Source organism: Triturus cristatus, chromosome 6 (genome assembly GCF_964204655.1).
Source record: "Triturus cristatus chromosome 6, aTriCri1.1, whole genome shotgun sequence".
Classification (NCBI taxonomy): domain Eukaryota; kingdom Metazoa; phylum Chordata; class Amphibia; order Caudata; family Salamandridae; genus Triturus; species Triturus cristatus.
Genome location: NC_140589.1, coordinates 1,850,042,264 through 1,850,054,618, shown reverse-complemented (window position 1 = coordinate 1,850,054,618; position 12,355 = coordinate 1,850,042,264). Strand labels below are relative to the sequence as shown.

The following is a 12,355-nucleotide window of genomic DNA, read 5'->3' as shown; positions in this document are numbered from 1 at the left end:
GGGGCACTGTAAAGTGCACGCAATGGAAACAAAGATAAACTCCTTTAAGGGGCTTGTCTTGAAGCAAGGAGAGGTTGCTTAACATATAAAGCTTCCGACTTGGGAGCTGGAGAGCAGGGTTCGATCCTCGGCTTGGGCTGTATTAACTTTAAATAATTAAACGGAGGTCCGAGCCTCACCGTAGGCTGTATTAATCATAAAAAATTAAAGCGAAGCTTGGGCTGTATTAATCATAAATAATTAAACGGAGAGATCTCACATGAGAGTGGGGAGAGACAACAAGCATTGGCAATGAAATAGTATGGGGTGTGTGGCAATGCAATAGAATGGGGGTGTGAGAAGGCATCGGAAGAAAGTAGTCTGTGCAGTAAAGGGGCCAATAGCCGTAGAAGGACACAAATGAAGCCATGTCCATCACAAGGAGGGACTAGCAAGCCTACAACCAATCGAAAGGCACCATTTAAGACACAAACCAATGAAAATGATGGGTGGAGCTTCCATGCTATAGTGTATACTGCATGTCTCAACGAGACAGCGCAAGCGCTGCCTAGGCGAGACCTTAAAAAAAAAGTTCTGTAGATCAGAACTGGAAAACGCTAAGAACAGACGTCGTAAGCTCTTTGAACTGGTCAAACACCAATCTAACAAACTGCCTAGAACTATCAAAGAAACCTCAAAATCAATAATAACCTGTGAGGAGTTCTCCTCCTTTAGAGCCAAAATTACCTCCCTAGGAAACTAACCTAATTCCGCCACCAGCATCCGACCTCTTCCTACCAGGTCCCATCTGTCCTCTCTTACCTCCGAAACACCCAAGAACGAAGCGCACTGGTCCAACTTCAAGTTATACGGCGACAATTCCATCTAAAAAATTCTATCCTCCTTAAATCCGAACAACCACGTTAATTACCCACTCCCCTCCAGCTGCATGGCCGCGACCTCCCAATTTATCATTCCCATTTGGACTATAATAATCAAAGCTTCCCTACTACAAGGGTCCATATCTGCCTCTCTAAAAGCCAGTCAAGTCGTCCCCATCTTAAAAACACACCTTGAATCCTGCTACTCCAGACAATTTCAGACTAACATCCAATATCCCATTTCTATCGAAAGCTCTGGAAAAATGTGTGCAACCACAACTGAGCCAACATATCACCAACTTCAATCTGCTAGACGAATTCCAATCTGGGTTCAGGCCTGGGCACAGCACGGAAACTACTATTCTCAATATTGTGGATGATGCTCTTCAAGCCCTTGACAAAGGCAAAACATGTCTCCTAATTCTATTCGACACATTCAACCACGAGAAACTACTTGAAAATCTCGAATTCAGGATGGGAGTAAGGGGAACTGTTCTTGAATGGTTTAGATCCTTCCTCCGGAAACGCTCCCAGAGATTTTTAGTCAACAGTAATCCATCTGCTCCTTCCCCGATAACGATCGAAGTACCCCAAGGATCAACTTTTTCCCAACCCTCTTCAATCTCTACCATGAACTGTTAACTGAATGACTACCTACCGCCAACATCTCCTTCCATATGTATGCCGATGATACCCATATCTACATCAAAATCTTATCTCTAGAGATGTACTCTTTGAATGAGGCCCTAAAGCTGACTGTTCAATGGCTCGCCTGCAACCAGCTCAAACTAAATGCACAAAAAACGGAGTTCCTTCTAATCCCCCCCCCCCTAAAAGTAACACTGACATCCGGGAATGGACCAAGTCTATCACAGCACTAAACTGCACACTGACCATAGTGGAATCTGCCAAATCTCTCGGAATAATCCTAGACAGCAAACTGAATATGCGAGACCACATCAACTCTATGGCTAAAACTGCCAGGTTTCACCTGAGCTATATAAGGAAACTAAAACCTTTTCCTGATGCCTCGGACCTAAAAATGGCAGTCCAGGCAGTAGTTATCGCCAGATTCTAATACAGATGCTCAACCTTTTCTGGCCTGCCCAAGATCTCCACAGCCCCCCTAAAAGCTTGTCTCAATGCCGCCGCCAGACTCTTAACAAGCTCAAAAGAATTTGACCACATTTCACTGCATCTGAAGGCCCTGAACTGGCTTCCTCTTGAAGCCAGAATCCAACTCAAACTGGCATGTATCACCCACAAAGTGCTACACACGATATCCCCTGCATATCTCGCCCAGAAAATCATGGTTTCTGGAGGAAATCATGGTTTCTGGAGGAGCCAAAAACTCGCGGTCCACCAGAGATTTTGTGCTCCGGCCACCCCGCTTCCAAAAGGAAAAAAACTTACAATCGTGCTTTCTCTGGGGCCGCACCAAGAATCTGGAACTTGCTGTTGTCTTTCATCAGAAGAATTACCTCTTTGTCAATATTTAAAAAGGAAGTCAAAACGTTTCTAATGGGCAATTTTCTCCCATAAATCATGCATTGCACACACCGCTTTGCGTATTATTGTTGCCGCTAGAGTTTGGACTGACTGGCTGCTATCCATCTTGTACTGACCTTGTACTCCCAACAAATGTATTTGCTGGATTTCTCTGCATTATGATCTGAACATTGTATACACCCTGTTATTCCCCAAATGTTTCACTTTCATCAACTCATGCTTTTTTTTTTGCTTTTTTTTTTTTTTTTACTATTTCATACTTGTATACAACGTGTTATCCCTGTAAAGCGCTCGGATACCCTCACGGGTCACGTTCAACCTCCATAAAACACTAAACAAGCATAAATGTAACTGTAATATTTAAAATATATAGTTAACAGTCCTTAAAAAAATATTTTGAGCATTCAATCTATATAAAATTAAATGTTTTCAACTTTAAAATCAATTTAAGAAAAATATTAATATATTAAAACAGTATCAGCATTTTAAGAAAGGTATGCTTTTGCAATAATACATTTTCAATGTAATTTTACATAAACTACAATAGCTTTCATAAGATCAAAAAGTAGGAAACAAATTATAGCTTGCTTTAATTACATTTATAAATTTAAGAAATATGGATTCATGTTATTTAAAAAATAAACGGTCCTAAAAAAAATACTTTTCTAAAAGAATTTAAATTATTCCTTTTAAAAAAAGGGAAATCATTTTAAAATTGAATGTTAATTTAATATATCATCTCGATTTCACCAATAAAAATGTGAACACTGATCACTCAATTTCATAAACACATACACAATTATTTTTAATAACTATTTTTAGATAATATTTCTTAAACTATACCCCAATCCTCACATTCATTTATTACATTATATATAAAGAAAATTGCTAAAATGTACTATAATAATTCCCCTCCATCAAAGATTGGGAAAATACATTTCTTTGGGTGGGGACGGTGGCAGGGGAGTGGCAGCAGATTCATTATTTTAACTCCAGTGACAAACACTGGGAACAAGGAGTATATTGCTTGGGAGTAGATTTATTATTTTAGCTCCAGTCCCACGTACACTGGGAAAAGTTCTTACATTTGAGTGGGGAGAGGGGGGGGGGGGTTCAGGTTACTATTCTAACTTCAGTACAATAAACATATCAGCAAGTACAGATACTGTACAAGAAGATACAATGTATTATCCTACCTCAACACATGCTACTTTTTGTTCAATTAAAAAAAGCATTCCATAAATGAAAGTCAATATTTTATTTAAATGTTTACTTTTTTTTTTAATAGTTGTTTAAGAAAAATAAATATATTAAAATAAAAATTTTAATTACTTTAAATAAATTTAAGAAGCCATTTTTGGAGATCATATGTAAAACTGTTTTAAATACAAAAGAGCAATATTTGATATTCAAAAAATAATGTTCCCTGATATACATCTGTATTTAAACCTGTTTTATTTAGTTAGTTAACTTGCTAAAAAGTTAAACCCACTTTTGCTTCATACAATTTTTTAAATAATATTCTTTGCTAAGGAAACAGATTATATAATTATGATCCACTGTTTATCTAAGTTATTCTTCCCTATAATAAACTACCTTCCAAGATAATTCACGATAGCCAATCGCTCAATAAGAAAATAACAAATGTGCAACAATGAATCACAATATTCCATTAAATTATTTTTAATGAGCCTCCCCTGTGCTGGTGCAGTTTTGGTTCTCAACTGACCCTTGGCCCTTGCTGACTTTTGGTCCCTTAGACTGGAATTGTAAGTGCATTACTTACCTGTTTAACCGTGATATTGTTTTCCGTGATATTGTTTTCCTCATAGGGTAACATTGAACTATTCTGAAAAGTTTTAAAGTGTCGCTTTTTCAAACTGAAAAGTAGTTCAATTTAAAAACGCTCTTACCGTATTGCGAAGACCTTGGTCTTAAAATAAAATATAAACAAAGTATAATTTTCTAAAATTGGTCTGGATCTCCTTCTTGAGTTGTGTGTTCATTACTAGTCAGTGTTGTGCAATACATGTCTTGTACTCCTCTGTGTTAGGCTGCTCGCCCACACTACCACTAATAGAGCACTTTGGGTTTTACATTGAGCCCTGTAAACGGTAAAACCAACTAGTGGTAATAATACCACATACAGAGCCAGCTTCCAACAAATACAACAACTAGTATGTCAAGGGAATCTCCAAGAACGCAGATTAACTGATATCACAGAGATTTAGGGCACTGGCAGTACGGTGGTAAAGTTGGCCCATGTTTTGATGGAACAATTGCTTAGTTCAGGCTGAATCCTCATGGACCTTATAGGGGATGTGATGCATTTGAAAAAACAATATTTGTTAGCGGATGTGATTTTCTTATAGGACAAGTGTGATTCAATAAATCCATTGCGGTGAGGGCGGCCATTTGGTGTCACCTGTTGAAATAAATTTCACTCGCCTCACACAATTTACGTACAGGTAGTGTACAGCAATGGTTTTGCAGTAGGGTCCAGGTGAAAAAATTGTTGGGCTCCGGCCAAAATCCTCCTCGGCCTTTGTAGGTGGGTGTTATGTGTTTAAAAAGAAAACAAATATTTGTGAGCCTGAATAATTTTCTTTTAGGACAAGTATGATTACTTATTCGAAGATAACTGCAAAGGAATGCACTGAAGTGAGGGCGAGAACTTTGGTGTCACCTGTTGCATACATGTCAACAGACCCGATTCGGGGGGGGGGGGGGGGGGGTCGGGGAATCACAACTTTCTAAGCCAAAAAAACCTTGACTCAGCTGTCTCCTACCTCAAATTGTATCTGCATCAATTTAAGTCAATGGTGGAAATACATTCCCCCCGATTTATTTTTCAAAATCTCCCTCTTAATTGTTCTGAAATATTGGCACGTATGCTGTTGTGACAAAATGAGATCACCTCAGACAATGTAGGGCAGAGGTCTTCAATCTGTGGGGCGCAACCCCCAGGGGGGCCCTAGAGTCCTGGCAAGGGAGTCGCGCAGTACCTAGCTTCACTTGTCCCTGCAATTCAAAACGTTTACTTTCCTTTTGAAAAAAGACAGCCCTCGTGGGACGGCTAATTTAGATTATCAGCTGCTTCTCTGGCTGAAAAGCAAAGGTAAAAGTGTAGGGGATGCTTGGGAGCAGTTCTGGCTTTAATTAATCAAATCACTCCAAGCTTTGTGATGACAATGATTTGTTTTTTTGAGTGGAAGTGCAAAGGGTCAACAACTTTGCTGGGAAGTGCTTGCTTTTAATTTTAACTGCATTTACACAGCCCTTAGTACCGCTAAAGAGGTGTTGAAGGGACAGCAATGGAAAAAAAAGTTTGCATTACATACACTCTGGTATTACTAAAATCTACGTTTTGGAAGCACCATTTTATCGTTAAACTATTTCCACCTTTTGCAGCATTCTAGCTTACACTGTGTGTAATGTAAGTATAAAATAATGACTTGCATATTCGCAGTGCTTTCTGTCACAGGCTGTGAACTCATAGCACTAAAAATACACATCAATATTCTCCACTGACCCAGCCAAGATGTAATTCTGAGGCTCTCTGGTTACACGCAGACCTCTGCAGTGCATTCACTTATAAAGGTTTCTTAATGTACTAAGTAACAACTTTTTAATGTATTTTTCATTTACACTGCCCATTCTTTTTTATGTAGATACCTGATGGTGAAAGACCTCAAAAACGTACAGAGGGCCTCATTTATGAAAATTGTTGCATCGCTGCGACAAAACAACGATGCAACAGTTTTCACTGCGCCCTCCTTGTGACAATGGATGTGCCGCATTTAATGTATGGCACACCATATTAGAAGGAATTACAGATACATCAGTATTTCTAACGTATGTAGGGGTAAAAGTGACACATTGCTGGGGTGTGTCTGAAAACAGACTCAACTTCAGTAAGGTGTCCTTTCACATGGGGCGAAAACAGACGCACCTCCAGCACTGTGTCCTTTCACATGTGAAAGGGCCTGAGTCAGTCTCACGCCTGCTGTGAGCCAGGTGTAAGATATTGGCACAGTAGCGTCCTAGAAGTGTCGCAGTGAAATCTCAGATTTCACTGCGTCACTTCTACAACCCTTTATTGCGGGGGAACGCCCACCCTACAAACATTATACCCGACACAGGTATAATGTAGCGCAGGCCTTTACAGAGTGGCACATCTGCTTAAATGCTTCACTTTGTAAATATGGAGCAACCTGGCGCATTCTTTACGCCACCACAGCGTCACAAAAAGTGACGCAATGGTTGGCGTAAAAGTGTGGCAAGCCTTCATAAGTAAGGCCCAGAATATTCTGGGGCTTATTTATGAGAGGCTTGCATTGCCAGAGCATCACTTTTTTTGACCCTCCAGTGGCGCAAGCCTCTCAACCATACCTCTGAGGCGGTGCAGCGTCACCCTGCATGGCTCTGCATGGCCTCATAGATATGGAGTAAGACATAGCAGCACAAGTTACTGCTTTGAAATACTCTGCTTCAAGGAGGTGTTCCATGGCGTTTGTGTGGGGTTCCCACACAAAACCCATGGATTTTGATGCTGCCCCCTATTTACAAAATCATGTAAACCTGGGGAGCTTCAAAAACAGACGCCTCCCCAGTGGAGGACTACCGAGGCGAGATGGTTTCATTTCTCCTAGTTGTTTCCTCTTTCCATGTGTGCTGCATTCTGCAGCTCACATAGAAAGAGAACAAGCATTTACAATGCAATGGTCTCAGCAATATTATCGGTAGAGCTATTGGTATTGCTCATTATTTTTTTATCATTATTGTATCCCTAAATAAATGGCATTGTCATTTCTATTGGCATTAGCTTTTTTTTTTTTTTGCATATGTGATACCTATTGCATTAGCAGAGAGAGAGTGAGGTAGTGAGATAGAGAGAGTGAGGTAGTGAAAGAGTGAGGTAGTGAGGGAGAGGGATGTTGTGAGGTAGTGATATATAAGCATAGGGTGATGTTGTGATGTAGTGAGAGAGAGAGAGGTATTGAAAGAGAGAGTGAAAGTGAGTTAGTGAGATAGAAAGAGTGAGGTAGTGAGATAGAGTGATTGAGGTAGTGTGTGAGAGAGTGAAGTTGTGAGCTAGAGAGTGAGGTAGTGATGTTTTGAGAGAGAGAAGTTGTGAGATAGTGAGATAGAGTGGAGTAGTGAAGTAGAGAGAGTTATGTAGTGAGAGAGAGTGAGGTAGTGAAACAGTGATGTAGTGAGGGAGAGGGATGTTGTGAGGTAGTGAGATGTAAGCAGAGTGGTGTTGTGATGTACTGAGATAGAGAGAGGTAGTGAAAGACAGTGAAAGTGAGTTAATGAGATAGAAAGAGTGAGGTAGAGAGATAGAGAGTGAGCGATGTAGTGAGTTAGAGAGAGAGTGAAGTTGTGATATAGAGAGTGAGGTAGTGAGAGTGAGGTAGTGATCTTTTTAGAGAGAGAAGTAGTGAGATGGTGAGGTAGTGATATAGAGGGGAGTAGTGATGTATAGAGAGTTATGTAGTGAGAGAGAGTGAGGTAGATAGAGAGTGAGGTAGTGAAAGAGTGCGTTAGTGAGTGAGAGGTATTTTCTGACGTAGTGAGATAGAAACAGTGAGTGATGTTGTGAGATAGAGAAAGATTGAGGTAGTGAGGGATGTTGTGAGGTATTAAGATAGAAACAGAGTGATGTAGTGAAGTAGTGAGATAGAGTGAGGTAGTGAAAGAGTGAGTGTAAGTGACAGTGTATTTGAGAGAGAGAGAGTGAGGTAGTGAGATAGAGAGTGAATTAGTGAGTTAGAAAGAGAGAGTGAAGTTGTGAGGTAGTGAGAGAGTGATGTAGTGAAGTTTTGAGAGAGCGTGTTGCGATATAGTGAAGTAGTGATAGTGAGGTAGTGAGAGTGAGATAGAAATAGATAGTGATGTAGTGATAGAGAGTGAGGTAGTGAGATAGAGAGTGAAATTTTTAAGTAGTGTATTAGAGTGAGAGATAGTTACTGTGGTAGTGATATTGTGTTGCTGTGAGAAAGAGAGTTGAGTAGTGAGTTAGAGAGTGAGGTAAAGAGTTAGTGAGAGAGAGTGTAATATAGTGAGAGATAGTGAGGTAGTGAGAGATAGTGAGGTAGTGAGAGATAGTGAGGTAGTGAGAGATAGTGAGGTAGTGAGAGATAGTGAGGTAGTGAGAGATAGTGAGGTAGTGAGAGATAGTGAGGTAGTGAGAGATAGTGAGGTAGTGAGAGATAGTGAGGTAGTGAGAGAGAGTTAGGGAGAGAGAGTGACGTAGTGAGAGAGCCAACCCCACACACATACAGAACCAGCCTCCTACCCCGCAGGGCCCGCCCTCTAATTACCACCCCGAGCCGGCCAGTCTCTTAAACCCTCTCTGCACTTCCCAGAGACTCGTAAAAGAGGGGGTGGGGAGGGCGCGGGACTCGGCCTTCACGGGCCTGGCAACGGAGCGCTATCACTGGGGTGAGAGAGAGAGCCAGGCTTGTGACAGAGACAGGAGAGGTGACGGGACAGGTACAGAGGGAAGTGCGCGAGAGAAAGAGCTGGACACACAGGCCTCCCAAGAGAAAAAGAGATAGTGATGGACGAGAGAAGCATTAGAGTGGAGGCAGGGAGTTACACATACACAAGAGAGATAGGCGCACTGGACTAGAGATATTAGAGATGAGATGCAGAAATGCGAACAAAAATGTAAGAAACGAGAGAGAACAAGAGTGTTAGATATTGGGGGTGGGGGGGGAGGAAAGGGCTGACAGAAATGCGAGAGGAGAGACAGAACAAGCCATATTACAGAGGAGAGAGTAGGAAATATCAGAGAGGAGTGGGAGACTTACCAGGGGAAATAACGGAGAAATGGAACAAAAATATTAGTGAAGAAAAAAAGATAAAGTATTAAATATGAGCGATGGGAGAAATATTACAACGGAGAGAGAGAAAAACGGACACCTTAGGATCCTATGCGCTCTCCTCGCCGCCACCCCTCCCTCCCTCCTCCCCCGCAGGGCCCGCCCTCGAATTACCACCCCGAGCCGGCCAGTCTCTTAAACCCTCTCTGCACTTCCCCGAGACTCGTAAAAGAGGGGGTGGGGAGGGCGCGGGACTCGGCCTTCACAGGCCTGGCACGGAGCGCTATCACTGGGGTGAGAGAGAGCCAGGCTCGTGACAGGAGAGGTGACGGGACAGGTACAGAGGGAAGTGCGCGAGAGAAAGAGCTGGACCCACAGGCCTCCCAAGAGAAAAAGTGACAGTGATGGACGAGAGAAGCATTAGAGTGGAGGCAGGGAGTTACACATACACGAGAGAGATAGGCGCACTGGACTAGAGATATTAGAGATGAGATGCAGAAATGCGAACAAAAATGTAAGAAACGAGAGAGAACAAGAGTGTTAGATATTGGGGGGGGGGAAGGGCTGACAGAAATGCGAGAGGAGACAGAATGCGCGAGAGAAAGAGCTGGACCCACAGGCCTCCCAAGAGAAAAAGAGAGTGATGGACGAGAGAAGCATTAGAGTGGAGGCAGGGAGTTACACATACACGAGAGAGATAGGCGTACTGGACTAGAGATGAGATGCAGAAATGCGAACAAAAATGTAAGAAAAGAGAGAGAACAAGAGTGTTAGATATTGGGGGGGGGGGGGGGGGGGGAAGGGCTGACAGAAATGTGAGAGGAGAGACAGAACAAGCCATATTACAGAGGAGAGAGTAGGAAATATCAGAGAGGAGTGGGAGACTTGCCAGGGGAAATAACGGAGAAATTAAATATTAGTGGGGGAAAAAGAGATAAAGTATTAAATATGAGCGATGGGAGAAATATTACAACGTAGAGAGAGAAAAACGGACACCTTAGGATCCTATGCGGCTCAGTCAGGGGGGACGAGACCAGAGCAGCAGCCAACACAGGAGCCAAGAGCAGGGGGAGAGGACGCCATGAACACCGCCGCCTTTCTCCGAGGCGAAGCAGAAATGCCTCGGAGAAACGCAGCGGCGGTTTCAGATTCGGGGGCGTGGCTAAAAAGTGGAAAGAACAGCACGGAACACGCCCCCAAATCTGAAAAAGACGGAGCCTATTTGGAGGGACGGCTCTCTCCTCCAATGAATGGCCTCCGTTTAGGAAGCCAGCCAATGGAGGAGAGGCAAAAAGAGAGGCGGGCTAAAGAGCCACTCTCAGAAACATTAAATCTCCGACTTCCGGTTCTGCCTTCGGCAGACCGGACGGTCCTCGACCTAAAAAGGCCTCTCTTGATTGTTTTTGTGAAGGAAGGTGCCCCTTCCTGTACAAAAGCAATTCTGCCTGTGTTGGTGCTAGGCAGCAATTTGTGCTCCAATGCAAGGGGAAAGGACAGGAATGCACCATATTTCATAAATACGCCAATTCCTCGTAAATGAGGCCCTTTGTTTTTAGCTACACCTTTGACTACACCCCCATTCTCACTGACCTTTGGTTTGCTAAACACAGTTTAATATTATTTCCCCACCGGAAAAATTATTTGCTGTAGGGATTGGGGGTGTTTATAGTTGTCGATCATGAGGAGTACAAAGTTATAGACATTTCTGTCAGAAGGGGGTCCTTATGCCTAAAAAGGTAACACAAGGGGGTCTCAGCATCGAAAAGTTTGAAGACCTCTGATGTAGGGGGATGCTCCATGTATTAAGATCAACGTGACTTTTGAAGGTGGCAGAGATGTCCCATGTTATGGTAGAAAGAGGTCTTCGTTCAGACTAGATTCCAATAGACGTATTAGTACTATGTGTTGTGATTGAAAAACCACATACTCATACTGCAGCAATGCAAAGTCTATTAAATTGAGTTGGGTTAATTATTTAAGGTCCATTTACGTAAAATTTAGCATGTAAAGATGTTGGCTAATAAAATAACATCTGCCTGCGAATAAGATGGTGTCCAAAAAAGACACTAACACCAGCATCATAGAAAACCGTGACAAAAAGAGAAAATTAGGTTGGAAAAGAGCCCACAAGAGAGAGTTAAAAGCCAGGACGTATAGTGTGATGGAAGAATGAAGCACGGGGTGGCATCGAATCAGCTTTGGTTTTCTAGCAGACAGTTTCGTGCACGATGCATTCAAAACGTGTATCCTCACAACAAACAATCAGCAAACCTCAAAGATCCGATACCGATTGCTGATTGACCGAAATGCCAAGACTCTGTGATACTATCTTTGCAACTGCCCTCTGAGCTCACTTTTCTTCTTGTGGCTTTTCTCACCTATGTTAGTTAGACTGCCCATTTCCAGGCTGTGCACGACATCTAGCTGCCACTACCCTCCTCCCCAGCACCTACTCTCTCGCCTCTACCCAGAGGCTATACCCGACAGCTATCTGCCTCCACTCTCTCGCCTCTACCCAGAGATGCGCCACTGTCTGGTCTCCACCACCCTGCTGGTTGTCTTGCTCTGCTCACCTGTACCAGACAAGTCTTGCCAGAGCCCGCCATGCCCAGCACTATCAGGCAGATTGGGGCCCCCTCTGCGGCTGCCCCCGCGGCTTCGGCCGCCCCTCCTGCCGGCTCCGTGCTGGCAGCTGCCTCCGCCATGCTCTCCGTAGATTCACGCCGCTTCCAGTACTACACCGGGGAGACAGGTCAGTGAGGCTTAAAACTGGACGACGGACTACCCGATCAACTGCACTCGAGCGGCCATCTTGAAGTGCTGCGAATGATCGCACAGCACATCGCAGCCCCTGCGGGAAGATAAGGGTTCGTACTCGGTTGTATCATAATGGCACACATATTATCGTTGTATAGAATTCATCGATATGCCCTTCAAATATACCAACATACTTTACGACTTGAAATATATTTTAAATGGCTGTAGTTATATCTAATTAAGAAATGATTATAACCGCTCTGTAAATTCAAACCAAATACACTAAATATTTCTAGAATAATTTAACGGGTCTGGTGTTTTTGATTACGTGATATACGAACGTAACAAGAGGCCAGTGACAGTAACATCAAGCTCTCTGACGCATTTTAAATGCTTGCT

At 42.8% G+C, this 12,355-nt stretch overlaps 1 protein-coding gene across 1 annotated transcript in view; it reads right to left on the bottom strand.

Annotated features, from left to right (window-relative positions):
- Nucleotides 1-11,988, bottom strand: part of GPN1 (GPN-loop GTPase 1) — a 107,695-nt gene extending 95,707 nt beyond the window's left edge. Inside the window, exon 1 of the mRNA XM_085613327.1 lies at nucleotides 11,773-11,988. Coding sequence (XP_085469453.1) covers nucleotides 11,773-11,904 — 132 coding nt within the window. The 5' untranslated portion in view covers nucleotides 11,905-11,988. The remainder of the gene's footprint in view (nucleotides 1-11,772) is intronic.
- Between the last annotated feature and the right edge of the window lie 367 nt (nucleotides 11,989-12,355).